The sequence below is a fragment of the Papaver somniferum genome, chromosome 9 (assembly GCF_003573695.1).
Source record: "Papaver somniferum cultivar HN1 chromosome 9, ASM357369v1, whole genome shotgun sequence".
Classification (NCBI taxonomy): Eukaryota; Viridiplantae; Streptophyta; class Magnoliopsida; order Ranunculales; family Papaveraceae; genus Papaver; species Papaver somniferum.
This window is the reverse complement of record NC_039366.1, coordinates 149,062,861-149,083,153: the sequence shown is the minus strand read 5'-3', so window position 1 is coordinate 149,083,153 and position 20,293 is coordinate 149,062,861. Positions and strand designations below refer to the sequence as shown.

The window sequence follows — 20,293 nt, the reverse complement described above, 5'->3', positions numbered from 1 at the left end:
TGAATGATTGAAGTTTCTCAGTTGAGAGTATATATTTAATCATGATTTCAGAGACTTATTTATATTGCTGGAATTGTAGACACCATGATCCCATGAAGTGTGACGATTGATGGAATCAAAGAGTGGGGAAATGGAAATCTTGTTTGAAACCAGTTGCTCATCGTACGGAGACTTGGTCGATTTTCCATCCACTACTTTGTTAACTCCTTCAACTGATTGCACGACTTGCTCACATTCCATCGTGTGTACGAACACACGTGCCGTAGACCGCCAGACCAAAATCCTAGTTAATATCCCCCATGTGACACGATTGACGTCTCGTGGTTAATTAGTCAGTTGTTGACTTCATGATTTTATGGGACGATGAGTCCATGTATTTGCTGAGTTGAACATGATTTTGCAAAATGTTATGAAACTCATGAATTGAACGTGTCTGTTGAGACAGAAGTATAATTCTCACATTGATAGTTGAGGCGAGCAAGTATTGCTCTGAATTGTTGAATATTGATAGTTGAACCAATATTCCTTGATTTGAGCAAATATTGCTTATCCGAGCAAGTGTTGCTCGTCTGATGAATTATTGGTAGCGTGACCAAAATAAAACATTAATTAGAATACTGGTAGTTGAACCGAGCATAATTAATAAGAATACTGATCATGAGATCTTCGTAAAGTTATTAGTGTTCGAATCTTGAATTATGATCCTTGGACTCAGAAACCCTAATTTGGTCAATTGATGACCAATTGATGGTTTATTTCAAAATCAACCATGGAATGAAAGAGGGGTCGGCTACATGGGATCATGGATCGACCATGTAGCGCCCATATGCTCATGTGAGCAAATACCAAGGTCTCTTGAAGAGTTGGTGATTTTTTGATGAAAGAATGATTAAATGCTGGTTTAATCATTTATTCGAAAAATGCTCGTCTGAGCCTTAGGTGATAAAACCAAATTAATTCCGAAGAGGTGAGGGACCAACCAAGGGGTCATGAAACCGGCCCTAGGTCATCACGGGATCGACTGACGATCACTCCATGAAATTCCAAAATTATTTGGAAGAGTTTTGGACTTAATACGTGCAATTGCGCAAATTAGGTCAAATCGTGAAAATACGTGGGACCGGCTTCTTACAAGCCAAAGATCCAACCTTGGTCGGTCAAGGTAACATGCTCACAGCGCCAACACGTCCGTGTCTCAGTCCTGAGAATTTTGATATTTTCTGGCGTGCGTTTGAGTAACCATTCGAGAAAATATGACAAAATCAGGGTTTTGCTGAAACTGAGGAAACTTCATGAGATGAAGGAAAATAATTATAAAATGAAGGAATGTTGAAGCGTGGGACCGCTGAGCCCAAGGCATGGCCAGCCGGCCAGTGCCACGGTCTTGTGGTGCTTTTCCTAATTTTATATTATTTTTCATGAATTTATGAAAATATCATGAAATTAAGGAGTTTCCTTGAAGTGAAAGAGTTTCCATGGGATCAAGGAAGCAATAATATTAAAAAATAATAAAATAAGGGCGCGTGGGACCGGCTGAGGTATGGCCGACTGGATGGGGCCCAATCCCGTGCGTTTTCCCTAATTTTATGTATTTTTATGTATTTTTTCCATGATTTGAAGGAATTTTCATAATTTGAGAGAAATACCATGAAATCAAGGAATTTCATGGGATCAAGGAAATCTTAAAATAATAATAATAAAATAAAGGGACGTGTGGGACCGGTTAGGGCATGGCCAGCCGTCTTAGGCCTGGTCCCACGGGCTTTCCTAATTTTATATTATATTTTTCATGGATTTATGAAAATACCATGAGATTAAGGAGTTTTCATGAGATTAGGAAAATAATAATAAAATAATGAGGAACCATGAGGTGTGGGGCGACCGGGATCAAGGCATGGGCGGTTGGCCAATAATCACGTCCCCACAATGTTTTTCCCAATTTTATATTATTTCCTTAGTGCGAAGGAAACACCATGAAACTGAGGAGTTTCCTCAAAACGAAGGATATTTGTTCAAATGAAAGGATTTTCATAAGATCAAGGAAAATAACAAAAAATATGATAAAATATAAAACTGGCGTGGGATTGGCCTCGGCACGGCCGACCGGCCGGTGAGCTCAATCCCTCAACACCTTGGTCAATATCTAATTATTTATTATTTTCCTTCCTATTTTGCATAGGTTCATCGTTTCGTCGTATTTTGAAATACTCGTTCGTGCGGTGATTGTTAATGCATCATCGTTGAGTACACTTACACCATTTGAGTCGGGGCTTACTCAGAGGTAGCTCAGACGCCCGTGCGTTGAATATTAATTACTAACCCATGGAATTCTGCTGGGAATAACCATAGATTGAAGTAACGAAATATTGCGAAAATATTTGAATATTTTCGGAAATTCAGTGGATGAATCTAAGAATTTAGGAATAATTAACTTATGGCTCTATACTAGCAGAGCAAGTTGTCTAGGAGCATTAATTATTCTGACATGAGCTTGCTGGAGCTTCATATCCTTTATATAGTCAGGGAAAACTGTTGTTTGTATCCTGAAGACGTTATCGCTCTATACTAGCAGAGCTAGCTGTCTAGGAGCCGTCAATCTCGTGATTCTATATAGAAATAATTACTGAAATGTTCAGTGTTCATGAGATATGTCGTTGTCCAGCCGAGAGACTACATATTTGCATGTACTCCGAGAGAAAGTATTCTCAGTCAGAGGATTCAATGAGAGACCCGTGTCTCAATACTCACATCTGATTGCTCGATCAGGAGTTCGTATAATTATGGGTTTACGATTTTATCCTTTGTCGAAAATCCACCATCTACAAGAAGGAGATTGCCTGAATTTTGATATGCTTCACTTTTCTGCATTTCATCCCAAAGGTTTTAAGGATTTGTAAGTCTTCAACTGTATTCCATATATGCCCTTTCATCCTGAATTCACATTCCTTAGTGAACTGAACTTTATTTCTATTCAAAATTTCTGCATTAGGTTGTTCACCATCATACACCACTTTGTTTCTATGAAAGAATATTTCCTTTATAGTAATGAGTGCTGCAGTTCTCCAAATTTCTCTTACAGCTGGACTTTTTGACTTTGCCATGCTGAGAACTTCTTCAAGGGATGTAGGATTGAAGAATGTAAACAAACCACCTGGCCACTGCCAGATTATCTCACTAAAGTTGCAATGCCGTAGTATATGTTCAGTTGTTTCTTCATCTTGCTTACAGAAGGAGCATCTTGAAACCATATTGAAGCCTTTATTTCTCATATTATCATCTATAGCCCATACTCTTCTTATCACCTTCCAGACATTACTTGATGATATACTAGAATGAATAGTATTCTTCCAAATGCTTTTAGTCCATTGTAACTTAGGATATTTCTTTCTTATATATTTCACTGCTGTTGCAACTGAAAATTCTCCAGTTTTAGTCCAAATCCATATCTTCATGTATTTTTCTCCATCCACCACTGGTAGTGCATTGTCTTGTATCATATTTGACATCTCAGATGGTATTATCCATTCACCATTTCTCAGTAGATGTGCCACTTTAAGGTCAGGATTCTGAAGTATATATGAATTATCAGGGAATAAGTTTTTCAGAGGCTTACTTGTAATCCATATATCATTCCATACTGAGATGCTTTTCCCATCACCCACAATCCACCTTGAATTATTAAAGACTTCATCCAGAACCCATTTAATCCCAATCCATACTGAAGATTACTTATAATAATTGATCCATCTACCATTTTTATCTTGAAATTTAGCTTGAAAGAATTTAGCCCATTCATCATTATCATTTTGCATCTTCCATGCTAACTTCATAAGTAGAGATTTATTTATGTCTTCTAAGCTTCTCAATCCCAGGCCTCCTTCTTCCAATGGAGAATTTACCTCTTCCCATTTAACTGTCAATAGTTTCTTTTTTGATGGATCCCCTGACCCCAAGGAAATTTCTGATAATCCTATCACATTCCACCAATACTTTCCTAAGCCATTTATATATTGACATATTGTAAACTGGAATGCTACATAATACATGTTTCACCAAAATAAGTCTTTCTTGAAAAGATAACATTTTACCCACCCAACCAGGCATTTTGCTTTATAGTAGATCCACAGACCCCCATACATGTGATGATTTAATCTTTTCAGGTATTAGATTGACACCCAAATACTTATCTGGAAATTTTAAGAGTGACATACCACAATTATTTGCAATTTGAAGTTTCCTGCTATCTGTAGTGCCTCCCACAAATGATACAGGTGTATCCGTACTAATTTAAAAAACTTAGTTAACCTCAAGCTAAGTTGAGGGGAAGAATCCTATTATAGGCAGGAATCCTTGTTTAGGCAAAATTCCTAGTTAGGGAAGAGTTTTGTTTTAGGCAATACTCTTAGTTTAGGAAATAGATTCCTAATAGAAGTCCTTGGTCGGCTGAGTACGATGAGGGCTATAGATAGATGGCTTTGGCTAATAGCTAAACACACAGATTCTAGGCACAGAAAATCTAGCAAACAGTTTAAGGTTGATCCACTGTTTAGAGAAGATTGTGAGCGTAACAAAGAGAGAATTGTAATCGTTTTCTTGTTCATAATCTAGAGAAGATATTTTCTTCAAATTACTACTTGTGTTCCATGTTCTTCTAAGTTTCTCGTCTATTATTATTTTGAATTACGCCTTTATAGTAATAGTTACCAAGGTATAGAGATCATACGTATCAAGTTGGCATCACGAGCAATGTTAGTTTCTAGGGTAAATACCTGTGGTTTATGGTTTTCACTAGATCTCTCTACATAAATCTTGGTGAGGTACTTGAGAAGCTAGAATACGTTAAGACAACAAGGGGATCAAGGATGACAAAGTCAGATGATGATCCTAAGGAAGGCGAACCACAAACTATGGAAGAAAAGGTGTCCACGCTGCAAACATACATGAAGTCTATTCAAGTTACCCTCCAGGAATTGAGTGAATATTTTTTATCATACACCTAAGAAGGAGACAAAGAAAAAGGTTACACCTTCACCTGCAGCTTCGGAAAAAGATGATTCGGAAGAAGAAGAAGAGGAAGAAGAAGAGGAGGATGAAAAGGAGGAAAGCGAGCTTCCTAAAGGTCCTACAACAACTAAACCTCATGGTAAGAATCTTAAAATTGATTTTCGTGTTGGTATTCCATTTTACGATGGGAGTGTCGATGTAGAAAAATTGGATGATTGGATTGAACGTCTAGAGATGTATTTCTCTTTCTTTGAATATGGTTCAAAGGAAAAGATAGCTTTCGCGGTATTGAAGCTACAAAAGCATGCTCTAACCTGGTGGAAAGATTATCAAAGAAAAAACCTAGGTAAGAGAGTATTGTCATGGAAAAGATTCAAGGCAGTTGTAAGGAAACAGTTTTATCCGGTTGGTTACCTCGAGGAGAGATGGTTCAAGTGGTACAACTTGAAGCAGACTTACAACCAAACCGTGCAGGAATATACTACGGAATTTCAGAATCAAGCTATGGTTTTGGATTTATACTTGGAAGATCATTCTATCTATATGAAGTATATTTCCGGGTTCCATGAGTATATACGGAAGGAGTTGAAGATGTTTTCGGTAAATACTATCTCTGAAGAAAGTATTAAAGCTAATTCCATTGAAGGCAGGCTTAAGAAATCTGATTCAAATGGAAATACTAAGGTGAAATCTGGAGGTACCACTGTCAAAGGAGGTGAAAGGAGCAAAGAAGAAGGGAAGTCTAATGATAAGGAAGGTTTGTCTTGAACCCATTGCAAGCAAATATGTCACTTTGTCGACAAGTGTTGGGTTAAGAACCCTCATCTAAAGCCCAAAGGGTTGCAGAGGAAAGAAGCCAAGAAGGCAGCACTAGTCGCTCAAACTTCAAAGGAAGTCCACGGACTAACAGAACCCAATTCCAAGCTTTCTCTTATGACAGGGGAAAAAGAAATACCTTCTAAAGATGATCTTAGGGAGCGACTTCACAGTAAAGATGCAAGTCAAAACAACGCTAGTTGATGCTGTTATTGACCCGGGAAGTCAAAAGAATTTACTTTCAAATTCTTTGGTGCATAAGTTAGGATTGAAGACTTTCAAACATCCAAAACCATACCCTTTAGGATGTCTTCAAAAGGAAGGGGGCTTACAAGTTTCACAACAGTGCACGTTCAAATTTGCTCTAGACGAGTCATATATTGACGAAGTTATATGTGACGTAGTTCCTTTGGATGTTTGTCAGGTGGTACTAGGTAGTCCTTACCTATGGGATAGAGATGCAACTCTACATAGGAGGGAACAAAAGTACACCTTTACCAAAGATGGAGAAAATTTTGTGATTCGGGATATAGACTCTCCTCTTGAGGGAGCAATCTGAATGCTAGCACGAAGTTGATTCTCCTTTTGATCCGTTCTCTTGAGGAGAATCCGAGTAGAGTTTGTTTGGCATCCTTGTCTGCACAACAAGAAGATGACCTAGAAATGTTGAAGTTGAAGTATAAGGATTTATTTTCTGATGTCACAGGATTACCGCCAAAGAGGAGCGTGGAGCATGAAATCATGTTGACCGGGGAAAGTTCTCTACCTAATGTAGGTCTTTATCGCACGACCGTAGAGGAATCTAATGAGATCAAGAAACAAGTCCAGGAACTTCTAGAATTAGGGATGATAGTGCCAAGTGCTTCACCTTGTGGATCAGCGGTGTTGTTGGTTCCAAAGAAAGATGGAGGCTGGCGTATGTGTATTGATTATAGGGCATTGAACAAAATCAAAATCAAGAATCGTTACCCTCTACCTAGGATAGACGACATGATGGATCAGTTGAAAAAAGCTCGAGTTTTTACAAAGTTGGATTTTAAATTCGGATACCACTAGATGAGAGTTCGAGAAGATGATACATGGAAGACTGCTTTCAAAACCAAACAAGGCTTGTTCGAATGGTTGGTGATGCCTTTTGGTTTGTGTAACGCTCCAACGACATTTATGCGTTTGATGAATGATTTGTTACGACCTTTTATAGAAGATTTTTTGATTGTTTATTTGGATGATATCCTAATATGCAGCAGAACTTGGGAAGAGCATATCGTTCACGTTGAGAAGGTATTTAAAGTGTTACATGAAGGCCATATGAAGTTGAATGTAAAGAAGTGTGAGTTTGGAAAGGAGGAATTGGTGTACCTTGGATTCATTGTTGGTGGTGGACAACGAAAGATTGATCCAAAGAAGGTTGAAGTGATTACTAAGTGGCCTAGACCTAGTACTGTAACTGAAATCAGGAGTTTCTTAGGGGCTTGCACCTACTTGCGTAAATTTATCCGGCATTTCTCGAATATTGCAGGACCGTTACATGGTTTGACGGGAGATAAGGCAAAATTTGAATGGAAACAAACCCATGAAGACGCTTTTCAGTTACTAAATAATAAGATTTCAAAAGCACCAGTGTTGGCATTGCCTAACTTACAGAGTACTTTTGTAGTTGAGACCGACGCTTCTAACTATGCATTGGGAGGAGTGTTGTTACAAGATGGTAAACCAGTGGAATACCATTCAGAATTGTTCTCAGGTGCTATTAAGAACTACACATCTTATGACAAAGAAATTTATGCTTTATATCAATGTATCAAGCATTGGCGAGTGTATCTCTTGGGTAAAGAAGTAGTGGTACATTCAGATCACAAATCCCATCTGCAAATCTTACTTCTTGATGTTTAAATTTGTTTTCAAAATGCTCCACAAGTGTATCAACAATTTCTTTTTGAGTAGAGACTATGTTGCCAGATGAGTTTTCCAATTCAGATATTGCATTGTGACTTTGTCTGATCTTAATAGAAGTATGAAAAAAATTGGAATTAGAAGCACCTTCTTTTAGCCATTGCATTCTTGCTTTCTGGTGAGCAATTCCCTGTTTTGTTGTAACAAAATTTCTTGCTTCCCCCTTGCAATAATAAGTTTATCCATTAATGTAATATCATCTGGTTGTCTATCTGAAATTAAAGCTGCTTGGACTACTTCTTTTTCAGCATTTAGAAACTTTATTCTTACATCTCCAAAAGAATTCCAATTCCACTCTTTAATGATTTGCTTCAATCTTTTCAACTTATTTAAGAAAATAAAAGCAGGATTACCAGTTATATCAATATCCCAAGCTTCTTTGATCATCTTCATAAAATCAGGATGCCCAAGCCACACTTTTAGAGTTCTAAAAGGAACAATTGCAGGTTTTGGCATGATTGCATTTGTTCCTATTAATGCACTATGATCTGATGTCCCTCTAGCATTTACTTTGTAACTCCATCCAGGATAAATATCCAACCACTTTGTATTATATACATCTCTATCCAAATTGCACACTATTCTTTTAACACCAGCTATGTTGTTACACCAAGAGAATTCAACTCCAGATTTTGGTGCTTGCATCAATCCACATGTGTTTAGACAATTATTGAACTCATTCATAGAAATAGTTGATGGGGTCCTTCCTCGCTTTTTCTCTTCAGCATATATAATGGTATTAAAATCACCAATGGCAAGCCATGGTTTATCAAAAGAATTTATAAACTCCAACTCCTCCCAAAGCGCTCTTCTGTCCACAGTTAAGCAAGCAACATGAATGCCAGTTACTAATGTACCTCCTACATCCACAGTAATGGCTTGAGAAGAAATAAAAATTACTGAAGGAGCAGAAATATGTGGTTTGGGGGTGAAGAATTTAAGACGCACTAGTAAGACGTTAAAAGCAAAGTGGATCTGGAGATATTCAAAGGAGAAGAAGGCTTTATGGAGGAAGGTAGTTCAGCAGAAGTTAAATAATAATGTTGAAGTTTACATTCCTACGGATGATGGCAAACCTCAAGGAAGGAGTGTTTGGAAGCATATTTTAAGTTCTTCCTCTTTTCTTAATTAACATATTATTTCTGTTTTGAATAATGGCAAATCTATTACATTTTGGCACGATAAATGGACAACTTCTGGTCCTCTAAAGGATAGATTTCCGGCTATTTTCAAGGTTTGTAGGAGAAAATAAGCTTATGTTGTCGAGATGGTAGGTTACAGTGCATTACAAGAAGAAGATTATATATGAATAAACAACTGGAATGAGATTTATTGTGCAATGAGTTGAGGCCTGTCCATAGTCTAAATGAAGATGAAGATACAATGGACGTGTTAGGCGGCTTCATGGTGAAAAAAGTGTTATGAACTCCAATTGGAAGAGGCTGATGTATGCGACTTCGAGAGGTTTTTATGGAAGAAAAACATTCTACATAAGGTGAGTTTCATGCTTTGGGCAAATTTTCATGATTCCTTATCAACTTATAGTATGTTAAAACATTGAGGTGTGGATGTGCAAGATGATATGTGCTTGTTTTGTAAAAGGGAGGAAGAAACTAGTGATCACTTTTTGTTGTGTTGTCAATATGTTTTTGAAGTTTGGTCGCATTTCATAAATGGTTTCAAGGTATGTTGGGTTGCTCCTAATACTGTGAAGAAACATTTTAAGTCTTGGAAACTGAATAATCTTCAAGGAAAATGCAGGGAGATTCGGGGGAAGGTGATCTATGCTGTTTTTTGACACCTTTGGAAGAAAAGGAACAACAGGGCTTTCGGTGGTAGGGCGATGGAAGCTGAAGAACTTATTTTGCTTATAAAACAGACTATTTTTCTTTGGTTTTTGGATAAGGATACGTTTAAATCTGTTTCTGTAAATAAGATTTTATTTCAATGGTGTAAATATTTTTCTTTCCTTAATATAATCTTTCCTTAAAATAAAAAAAAAGACATTTGGAGACTATCTAAAAATTTATATGGAGTAGATTCAAGGACTCTCCGAAAATCGTTTGAAATCTCATTTGACTAAGGGGTTAGATCCGGATGAGGCGAAACCCGGACCATGCTCTCCCCTCACTATAGCTCAAGTTCGGTTCTGCAGTGCAGATTCAGAGTTCAAGTAAGAAGCAAAAACATAGGCCCATTACGTTAGTAATACCCTTCATACCCGAATCAATATTCTCATTAGGGTTTGGTATATATACACCTCACATATCCACGAAGGTAGACTATTGTTAGGGTATTGCCGCCAAGGATTATTGCAGTGCTTCTGAGACTCGGCTCCGAAGGTAAGATCTCTCAGAGTTGTTGGTTCTTTGATTCTCTAGACGAACTAAATCCAAAAGATCTAGGTTTATACTTTGTTACTGATGTATCAGAAAGTAACTACCTGTGAAGTATATTTGTTTTTCTAGGGTTTCTTTCCATTTTGTTTTTGAATCATACAGATTGATAGTTGTTTAGTAAGTAGTCTTTTGAAAAGTTATAAATATGGATGAAACCTTAAGAATAATGAAAAATGGTTTTGAAATCATGTTTGTAATATGTTTTCAATTTTGTAAATGGCTGTAAACAGGTAAGTAATGGCACCTCCTCAGCCCAAATCAGGGCTTTTCGTTGGATTAAACAAAGGTCATATTGTTACTACAAAGGAATTGGCTCCTCGCCCATCTGCCCGAAAAGGGGTAATTACTTATTCCTGTTTTTGTTATTATTTCTGAAGATCTTCAGTAATTTTAGTTATGGTTATTGAAATGGAGCTACATGTAGTTTTGTGAGAGTTTGTTAGAAAGTATTTGTTAGGTTGATAATTATGTGTGGAACTTGGTTGCAGAAAACCAGCAAGAGGGTTCTGTTTGTGAGGAGCTTGATCAGGGAAGTTGCAGGATTTGCTCCTTATGAGAAGAGGATCACTGAGCTTCTGAAAGTTGGGAAGGACAAACGTGCACTTAAGGTTGCCAAGAGAAAGTTGGGTACCCACAAGAGAGCTAAGAAGAAGAGAGAGGAGATGTCTAACGTTCTCCGCAAGATGAGGTTAATATCTTTCCTCTTTCTTTAACTTTGTTAAGTGTCCCAAGTGATATGTTCTAAGGATGCATCTCTAACATGCTATACAATTCTTTAATGCTATAAACGTTTTACACCTTGAGCTTCTAGTGCATATTCATCTTACTTTCGTTTGGTTAGTTTATAGTTTGCATTTTTAACATGCTTAAGATGCTTTTTTTAACTAAATTGTAACACTTTAGACTAAAATATCTGCACATTCTAATGTGCCTCTATGCCACTTTATCTGTATAAAGCAGTTAGGACCTTGATCATTCAGATTATAATATCATTCAGCTGTAATGTTCTACACTTTTACTCTGTACTTTCTAGAGTAATAGTAACTTTGGTGTCTCATCTGGTTTTTCTAATGTGTATTTAAATTGCTAGTTCATAATGTTGGATCATTCAGATTATAGTATCACTCATAGCATAATTTCTTTATCAGATCCTTCATATCTAATGTTATAACCATAATTTAGTATTATGGTGAATGGCCAAATAATTTTGGTTTCTTATGTTATATGTGGTTTTGTGGTGCTCTACCAGTGCCAGTGATAGTTTTAAATAATACTGTTAACTAACAGCTATCAACACAATCTAAAATTGAGGCCCCCATTTATAATCTTGCTTATATGCTCTTACATTATTTTTTTGGTACGTATATGCTGTTTGAAGTTTCCTTCTTTGTTTATTTTAAAAGCAATTTAATTTGATTTGTTCAAAGTGATGATGTGTGATTGAGATAGATTCTATGTCATTACATACATGTATATCAGACTACTGATGATTTGTTTGTTAATTGTCACTACCGCTGAGGCATTGCCATTCTTATCCGTTCGTCTTCTATATTAAATCATCTTTGGTGGTAGTAAAATTTACAGTGGTCCATATAGTGGGGAACTTAGAGCTTTCACACTTTTTACATCCTCTCTCAAGTACTACTTGTTTTGCTTGAGTACAGTAATTTGTCTACTTCTTAGCACAATGTCTTTGCACTTGAGCAGTTTGTATTGTTAAGTTCCACGGAGCTGGTCCGCATTATTTAGCTGTATATTGTTTAGTTGATTAGAGAGTTTAGTTGATTAGAGAGTCCGGAAAGAAACTTCTATAGCTATTATTGCTCATTTGATCTGTTGCATTTTCATCTTTATCCTGTCTAATTTTACACATTTTCACCCATGCGCAGGTCTGCTGGAGTGTCCGAGAAGAAGAAATGATGAGTTACACAATCATGCTGATCTCATGCAATAGTTTTTGTCTCTTAGGAAGATCTATCCTGTCAACGCAGTTATGCGATGATTTTTGTCGATGAATTCTAGTGTTTCTGTTATAACTGGTGTACTGTTTCAGAATCATTATGTTCTCTTATTTACTTCAGTTTTGTTTCCGACTTATCTTGTGAAAGTGCTTTAGAATATATATTCAACTGATCAACATCTGTTATCAATTTTGATGGCTTTAGATGAACTCCCCCCCCCAGTGCTAGTTGTGATCATTTAACTGGGTTATCTGTTCTGTTTCAACTTTGTTTGGGAGAAACCCAGTAGTGGTTGTGATCAGTGTGTGGTGAATTGATAGGAAACCACATACTTTTGGTTGCAACAGTGGGGGAATCCCTATATTATTTATTTCGATTGTTAACAAAGCACCACTCTCTTTTCATAAAAACCTTTTCCAGCTGCTCAGTGCTTTACCCGCATCCAAATGCTCTCCGTAGGCACTTCGAATTCGTATTAACCTGCAGGTTATCCCACAGCTGTAAAATTATTCAGATTACACCTAAAATAACCTTACCCAAAATTGTTCAAATTACACCTAAAATAATAACCTTGCCCAACGCCTAAAATAACCTTACCCATATCCGAACTTACGGTATCTAATCGTGCGCCTCAGGCACCCTTGTAGCCCGCAATCAGAAACCCTAAAAGATCTACAAAACGATAAAAGTGTTGTATCAGAATTTGCTGCTCTAGATAAGCACCAAATATTCTTACAATTTTTTCCCCTTTCCCCCTCCTACTTATGACTAAACCCTAAAATACTAAACCCTAGAAACTCAATTCAGTTTTAAGCTCACGCCACCTCCCTTCTTCATAAGCCTTAAACCTCTCCATCTTCTTCTTCCGCAGCCGATGCACTAAGAATCCAACTCAACCCTAGAACAACCATGTCTGAAGTTGAGATCTCTCGTTCTGAGAAGAAGAAGACCAAGAAGATCAAAAACAAAGATGAAACCGACAACCAGGAATCAAATGGTAAAACCCTTTTCTCTGATGAAACCCAGAAAGATGAAGCCCCCAAAGATTATCTTATCAAGCCCCAATCAGTCACACCAACCTTAGACACTTCTGAATGGCCAATCCTTCTCAAAAACTATGACCGTCTCAATGTTCGTACTGGTCATTACACACCACTTCCATCTGGTTATTCGCCGTTGAAACGTCCTTTAGCTGAATACATTCGCTATGGTGTCCTGAATCTTGATAAACCAGCAAACCCATCTTCTCATGAAGTTGTAGCTTGGATTAAACGTATTCTTCGTGTTGAGAAGACTGGTCACAGTGGTACTCTTGATCCTAAAGTTACTGGTAATCTGATTGTTTGTATTGACAGAGCTACTCGTCTTGTCAAGTCTCAACAAGGTGCAGGAAAGGAGTATGTTTGTATTGCTCGTCTTCATTCGGCTGTTCCTGAAGTTGCTAAAGTTGCTAGAGCTCTTGAAACCCTAACTGGAGCCGTGTTTCAAAGGCCTCCATTGATTTCAGCAGTCAAGAGGCAGCTCCGTATCCGTACTATTTATGAGAGCAAGCTTCTTGAATATGATGCTGATAAACATTTAGTTGTTTTTTGGATTTCTTGTGAAGCTGGTACATATGTTAGGACTCTGTGTGTTCATTTGGGCTTGATTTTGGGATGTGGAGCTCATATGCAAGAACTGCGCAGGGTTCGATCTGGTATTTCAGGTGAGAAAGATAATATGGTTACTATGCATGATGTTATGGATGCTCAATGGTTTTATGATAATTATAGAGATGAAACATATTTGAGAAGAATTATTATGCCTCTTGAAGTATTGTTGACTAGTTATAAGAGATTAGTTGTCAAAGATTCAGCTGTGAATGCTATCTGTTATGGTGCTAAACTTATGATTCCTGGGTTGTTGAGGTTTGAGAATGGTATTGAAAATGGTGAGGAGATTGTCTTGATGACTACTAAAGGAGAAGCAATTGCTTTGGGTATCGCTGAGATGACTACTGCTGTGATGGCAACTTGTGATCATGGTGTGGTGGCTAAGATTAAGAGGGTTGTTATGGATAGGGATACTTATCCAAGGAAATGGGGATTGGGACCAAGGGCTTCCATGAAGAAGAAACTAATCGCGGAGGGGAAATTGGATAAGCATGGTAAGCCTAAGGAGAACACTCCTGCTGAGTGGTCTAGAAATGTCATTCTCCCAGCTGGAGGGGATACTATGGTGGCAGAACTTGCTGCTGCAGGTGAACCAGTGGCAGCCAAGGTTGATGGTGAGGTAGTCGATGAGGAGAAGAAAAAGAAGAAGCGAAAAGTGGAGGAAAGTACTGATAGCCCTGTAACTGCCAAGAAGGTGAAGGTTGATGAGGATGGTGAGAAGAAGAGCGAGAAAAAGAAGAAGAATAAGGCTGATGAAAACGGTGAAGCTGAACCTGAAACACCAGTAGAGGAGAAATCCGAGAAGAAGAAAAAGAAGAAAGACAAGGAAGTTGAACCTGCAACCCCTGTAGAAGAGAAGTCTGAGAAGAAAAAGAAGAAGAAGAAGAACAAAGAAGGGGAGGAGGATGCAACTAAGACCGAAGCGGAGGAGGATAAAAGTGAGAAAAAGAAGAAGAAAGAGAAGAAAAAGAAGAACGAAGGATCAGACGATGATGAATGAGCAAAAATGAAACTCTCTATTACTGATGCAGGATCCCAGCAAGTCTGATGTCTTCGGGTCATGTATAAGATAAGACTCTGCATGTTCTTTTACATTTTGTCTTCTTACTTTAGTTAGGTTATTTTCGTTTAGATTTTGTAATCCTTGGTATGTTTTCTGCAGTACCTTATTTTACTTATTAGTAATGCATATGAGACTTAATATTATTCAACCTTTTGTTTAGATTTTGTAATCCTTGGTTTGTTTTCTGCAGTACCTTATTTAACTTATATAAGTAATGCATATGAGACTTTATATTATTCAGCAGCCTGTTCGTTGAAAGTTATAGTTAATCTTTCTAGTACCAAATTTGACTGCCTTGGTAATGCATAGTGATTTATAGATGCAGCGCTTGTTGATCTTTAGAAACACACAAGGCAGATGCAGGTCGTCAGTATAGTCTTCAGGGTCCTCATATGTATATCTCTTGGGTCTTGTTTACGAAATGGCTGTACTTTCTCTTATGTCTATCATCTCAATGCTAACAAATTCCGGCATTACGAAATTGCAATCCTTGACATGTTTTCTGTGGTTACCTACTTTACAAGGGATTACGAAATTTATAGTTAATCTTTCTGGTAATCCAATTTAGCCTTCCTAAATATTACTTCGCAATGAGTTGAAGAAACCCAGTGCAAGGGATCTGAGAATTCACAACACATTGGTAAGACATGACAAATGATGCGGCTACAACAACAGGAGGCAACACCATAAATTTATCAACAGCAAAATGATAATAATACTATAAAAGGTAATACAAGTTCTGATTCTTTGAAAAGCAACAAGAGGCAACACTATAAATTTATCAACAGCAAAATGATAATACTATAAAAGGTAATACAAGTTCTGATTCTTTGAAAAGCAACAAGAGGCAACACTATAAATTCATCAACAGCAAAATGACAATACCATAGAAGGTGCTAGTAAGTTTCGATTCTTTGGAAACTAAATCCGAACAGAAGTACTCTTCCCTTACTGATGAGGGTGATCCTATTTTACAAGGAGCGTTTCCATTGCTGATGATTAGGACCCCCTTTTACGTACTGTTTCTAAAATCCAATAAGAAAAAGGATAAAACAAACGGCGTTTATCATAGAACAGAAACGATCCCAAAGGTATCATAGAACAGAAACGATCCCAAAGGCATCCGACAGACACTCCCAAAGCAACATAAAGACGTGCTTAAAAATGCCATATGTTATTATCTTCCCCAGCATCTTATGAAACATTTACCACCTCTTCTTCCATGAAACAAATTTTCTACATGTCTTTTGAAGCTTTAGCACCCCTTGGCTTTTGACAGTACTTCAAGATGGCTGTGCTGTCGAAGAGCTCCTCCGTACATTTTCATTCAACAGTTTGTCCCTTGTCTGGATGCACACAATAAACAGGTTTACATAAATGGCACCTCAGAGATGTTCATCCAATTCAAAAGAGTCTTGTTATTAGGAGGGAAAGAATGGATTTGAGGAGGGAAAGAAATTAGAAAAATTCTAGTCAACAATGAGTCAAAATGAAAACAAATTAGAAGAAGGAAATAATTTTGAAATACCAACTCTGCCCTTATTAACCTAACCCTAAAATCTCTGTGCTAATTCGGGATAAACTAAGCTTGATTCAATTGTCCCCTCTAATCATGATGTTAACGGATGTTTCCTACCTACCTTGTAACATGTAAATTCAAAACGGAACACGATATCTCAAGTAACCATGTCAGATGTTTCCCATTAACTAGGGTCATAAGTTCATAACACAAAACCTAACTACATGATCATTAAACATCTTTTCTAGCACCACATGAAACCAGTACGGCAGTACTACACATAATTGATTCCATTAGCGAAATCATTTTAATTCCCTCCCCATAATCCTTCCCTCCTCAAATCCATTGTTTCCCTCCTATTAACAGGACTCAATTCAAAACCAGAAAAAGGAAAGCTAAATACCAGCACTATGCAAACCAAGGATAAGGCCATAATTTCAACCAACTACACGTAATAACAAATTAAAAGGATGTGCACAAAACTCTAATTAAAAAGAAATTGAAGTTCAAACGACATAGCTTAGGAAGTAACCACGACATCTGAAGATAAGCAAGCCTAGCCTAAAAGTTTCAGAAGCTATATCTTGTATATTATACCCAGAAATCTAAGGAATCCCTAGATGATTTCATTATTTAGTAACCGCGGAGTAGATGCTAGAGTCGTAAAGAACACTACACGAAGAACTAACATAATTATTGATTGCAGACAGACAGTATTCAGATCAGAGAATGAAACTTGTAAATGGCACTAAACAACGTGTAACGTCGTTGTTTTAACATGATTGCATCCAAAGGAAGGTAAAAACAACAGGTTACCCAAATAAAGTTGAAATAAGATAGTCAGCTTATACGAATCAAAGATATTGAGAATCCCAAGCAATGACCAAACAACTTAACCAAAATACCCCTTTTGGTTTCTACAGATTGAAAAGCTTTGAATTCATCACAAATTATTACCAGCTAAACCACATCACACAGAAGAGTAACTAAGAAGAAATCAAAGTCAAAAACTACCTAGGTTGAAACAACATAGAGTAGGTAGTAATCCCAACATCTAAAGTCATCACAAAGTCCTTCATCCAACCTGCATATCAAGTTGATTGCAATTTGCAACCTAAAACATAATTTACAATGAAATGTAACAGACAAATATTACTATAAAAATCCAAGTTCATTGGATGCTACGATTCCCGCACAGATGATTAGAACAGCAAACCTGGCCACAAAGTTCCAATAACTACTCTAGTCATACCTAAAAGTCCAAGGATCTGTACATGATATTTAGATATTGCAGAGTAGATACTAGAGTAGTACAGAATACTAAACGAAGAACAAACATAAGCTGTTTATAACACAGCATTCAGATTAGAGAATGAAACTTGTAAACGGCAATAAACATTGTGTGATGTTGTAGTTTAGCATGATTTCATCCAAATAAAGGTAAAAACAGAAGGTTGACAGACTCAAAATAAAGTTCGTTTTTCTAAACATGGTAACATCATTGCACAGTGCAAAAAAAAGGGGCCACAAATCAGTTTTGGAAATGGTTATATCAAGGAAGCCCTGAAGGAATTACACTCACCAGCATAACTACAGACTCATTGTGCAATCTTGCAGATGTCTTCATAATCAACTGCCTGAAGTACTCTTCCATCATATATGCCCTTTTCTATCTGCACCTTGGCACTAAACTTATCTGTGTCCACTTTCAACAACCTAGCATTTGATCCTCGGTAAGCCCCATTTACTATCTTCACAAGACCCCCAATCTGTGGAATCACTGTTTCGAGCTCCTCTTGATCAACTCTAAGTATGTGCTTGGTGTCAAGCATTTGCAATTCTCCAACATACTTGTCAATTACCTTAACAACCTGTGCCTTTTGCTTGTAATAGCCTTTTTGTGCCAAGTCTTTGCTCATAACCTTGACTATAATTCCTTCACATAACCAATAATCTTTCCGATTGTTACGGTCTTTTGCCTTCTCTTGCTCTTTCATCACCTCATCTAAAGCTGAGCTACCGCCACCACCTTTACTTAAAGCACCACTACCTTTACCCTTCTTCTCAACCTTGTCAACCTCAACTTCATCAAAAACAACTTTGGAGGTAGACCTCTCACCATTTTCTTTAGTAGCAGGTTTAGAAGACGAACCTAAAGCAAATGCAATCTTCCCCCCTTCCAGTTTAGGTACCAGCAGTTTCTCCGCTTCATCGCCTTCTTTTTGCCCTTCCTCAATTGTCGATAATGGCATTGATTGCTCGGCACGTTCAATCTGTCTTCTAATCGTCCTTTCTTGTTTTTCCTCTTCAGCCATATCCGACTTAACTCTCTTATTCTTCAATCGCTCCTTGAAAAGGGTCTCTGAATCACGATCAATATAAGTCATAAACCACCCTTTGGGCGTCTCTTCAACCTTACATTTTCCAGTCCTACCTAAATGCTTAACGAAATCAGTTAAAGTAGCCCATTCTGTCGAATTCATGTGTACATGGTGACGATCAGCAATATACTCATTGTAAACAACAGTTGCAGCAATTCGACTAAATCGATGACTTCTTTTTAAATGATCAAGAAAAGTAGTTTCGAATTCTTCAGTGTATCCATCAATAACTCGAGTGGGGTTTTGACCAAAAACTTCCATCTGGCGTTGGTGGGATTCACTCATGCAATGACACTTAAATCCATTCTCATCTCTACATTGTTTTTGACACATCTGACAGTACCAACGTAGCTTCTGCAAACCTTTTGCCTTTATTCTATTTGCTATTGCTTTTGGCGTTAGAAAATCGTTCTTACCCATTGTTTGAATACAAAATAAAACTTAGAGATTTCTTGATTTAGGGTTTTAAAATAAAATCTTCCGGCAATAAACCTATAACAATCAACAGAATAGGGATAATTGAATTTCTTACCGGAAAGAATAATAAGATAATGTCCCGGAGAGGATAAACTGAGATTTTAGGGCTTGTAGGGCGAAGAGAACCAGAGAGTTGGAGAAGAGAATAGAATTAGGGACGGGAAGTGCATAATAGAGGGCAGATGTGAATGTACATATACATTATACACCTCGTGTCCTGATGTTGATTCTTACACTCTAGTCACACTCTGGTGTTCCGGCCAAATTTCGGTGTTCGAGAGAATAACTAGTAGGATCAGGAATAATGTTTGGTTTTTCTATAACATCCTAGGCCTTCTATATAAGGCTTCCGTAATTCCTAAATTTGGAAACCTATCGAAACTAGAACTAGTTTTTTTTTTTTTTGGCTAATCAACCCTTGAATTTGAGTTGGAAATGAAGAGAAGAGGTGACGATGTTAGTTTAAAATAACATATAACTCATGTTTTTGGTTCCTTGAGAGCATCTCCAATAGAAGGTGAAAGATTTATTTTGTAGTGACATGTAGGATTTTAGACCATCAATTAAAACAAATGCATCTCCAACAGTAGGTCCTACAAAACGGGAGGCATGAAATACTAATTTTGAAGGTTTTAAAGAAAGTTTTATTTAGACCTTCACAATAACCTCCATGCCATATTTTTGATTTTTATTAATTAATTAAAATACGATTAAACGGTTAAGATTTCATCATATATGATATTTTAAGGGTTAAACCTCTATACTATTGGAGATAGTTTATCAGTTACGGGGTCCTATGTTTTCTCAATGTGTAAAATCCTCATATCTAAAGGTTTTAATAAAAATTCCACGTAGGATTTTTAACACCTACCATTGGAGATGCTCTGAGCGGGGAATTCCACTTTGAGGTCTTGAAGAAGTTTGGTTTTTCCTATATATTAGTGAATTTATTAATATTATTTTAACTTCTGCAAAACTATCTGTTTTAGCGAATAAGGGTCTGTAGTTTTTTTCGGCAAGGTGACCCATTGTTACCTATCTTTTTTGTGATTGCTGAAGGTGTTCTTA

General features: G+C 37.2%; 4 protein-coding genes across 4 annotated transcripts; 3 read left to right on the top strand and 1 right to left on the bottom strand.

Annotated features, from left to right (window-relative positions):
- Positions 1-7,128: 7,128 nt before the first annotated feature.
- LOC113312702 (uncharacterized mitochondrial protein AtMg00860-like) lies at positions 7,129-7,811 on the top strand. The gene is made up of 2 exons (XM_026561438.1): positions 7,129-7,465; positions 7,765-7,811. The coding sequence occupies exons 1-2, from the start codon at positions 7,129-7,131 to the stop codon at positions 7,809-7,811; spliced, it is 384 nt and encodes a 127-aa protein (XP_026417223.1).
- A 2,149-nt stretch (positions 7,812-9,960) lies between these two features.
- On the top strand, positions 9,961-12,322 carry LOC113314126 (60S ribosomal protein L36-2-like). Its single transcript, XM_026562898.1, has 4 exons — positions 9,961-10,115; positions 10,403-10,511; positions 10,661-10,860; positions 12,062-12,322. Exons 2-4 carry the CDS (start codon positions 10,410-10,412, stop codon positions 12,090-12,092), a joined length of 333 nt encoding a protein of 110 aa, XP_026418683.1. The 5' UTR covers positions 9,961-10,115; positions 10,403-10,409; the 3' UTR covers positions 12,093-12,322.
- Positions 12,323-12,866: 544 nt separating this feature from the next.
- Positions 12,867-15,007, top strand: LOC113314125 (H/ACA ribonucleoprotein complex subunit 4-like). The gene has a single exon (XM_026562896.1). It carries the CDS (start codon positions 13,043-13,045, stop codon positions 14,783-14,785), a length of 1,743 nt encoding a protein of 580 aa, XP_026418681.1. The 5' UTR covers positions 12,867-13,042; the 3' UTR covers positions 14,786-15,007.
- Positions 15,008-15,576: 569 nt separating this feature from the next.
- LOC113310623 (KIN17-like protein) lies at positions 15,577-19,403 on the bottom strand. Its single transcript, XM_026559345.1, has 2 exons — positions 17,950-19,403; positions 15,577-16,194 (listed from the first exon to the last, which is right to left on the bottom strand). The coding sequence occupies exon 1, from the start codon at positions 19,166-19,168 to the stop codon at positions 17,966-17,968; it is 1,203 nt and encodes a 400-aa protein (XP_026415130.1). The 5' UTR covers positions 19,169-19,403; the 3' UTR covers positions 15,577-16,194; positions 17,950-17,965.
- Between the last annotated feature and the right edge of the window lie 890 nt (positions 19,404-20,293).

What these genes read in the sequence shown, in the direction of transcription:
- LOC113312702 (XM_026561438.1), top strand. Translation starts at nt 7,129, where the DNA reads ATGAAGTTGAATGTAAAGAAGTGTGAGTTTGGAAAGGAGGAATTGGTG. An exon ending in GGCATTGCCTAACTTACAGA is followed by an intron (nt 7,466 to 7,764) that starts GTACTTTTGTAG and finishes CTTTTTGAGTAG; the next exon opens with AGACTATGTTGCCAGATGAG.
- LOC113314126 (XM_026562898.1), top strand. Translation starts at nt 10,410, where the DNA reads ATGGCACCTCCTCAGCCCAAATCAGGGCTTTTCGTTGGATTAAACAAA. An exon ending in GCCCATCTGCCCGAAAAGGG is followed by an intron (nt 10,512 to 10,660) that starts GTAATTACTTAT and finishes ACTTGGTTGCAG; the next exon opens with AAAACCAGCAAGAGGGTTCT. An exon ending in AACGTTCTCCGCAAGATGAG is followed by an intron (nt 10,861 to 12,061) that starts GTTAATATCTTT and finishes ACCCATGCGCAG; the next exon opens with GTCTGCTGGAGTGTCCGAGA.
- LOC113314125 (XM_026562896.1), top strand. Translation starts at nt 13,043, where the DNA reads ATGTCTGAAGTTGAGATCTCTCGTTCTGAGAAGAAGAAGACCAAGAAG.
- LOC113310623 (XM_026559345.1), bottom strand. Translation starts at nt 19,168, where the DNA reads ATGGGTAAGAACGATTTTCTAACGCCAAAAGCAATAGCAAATAGAATA.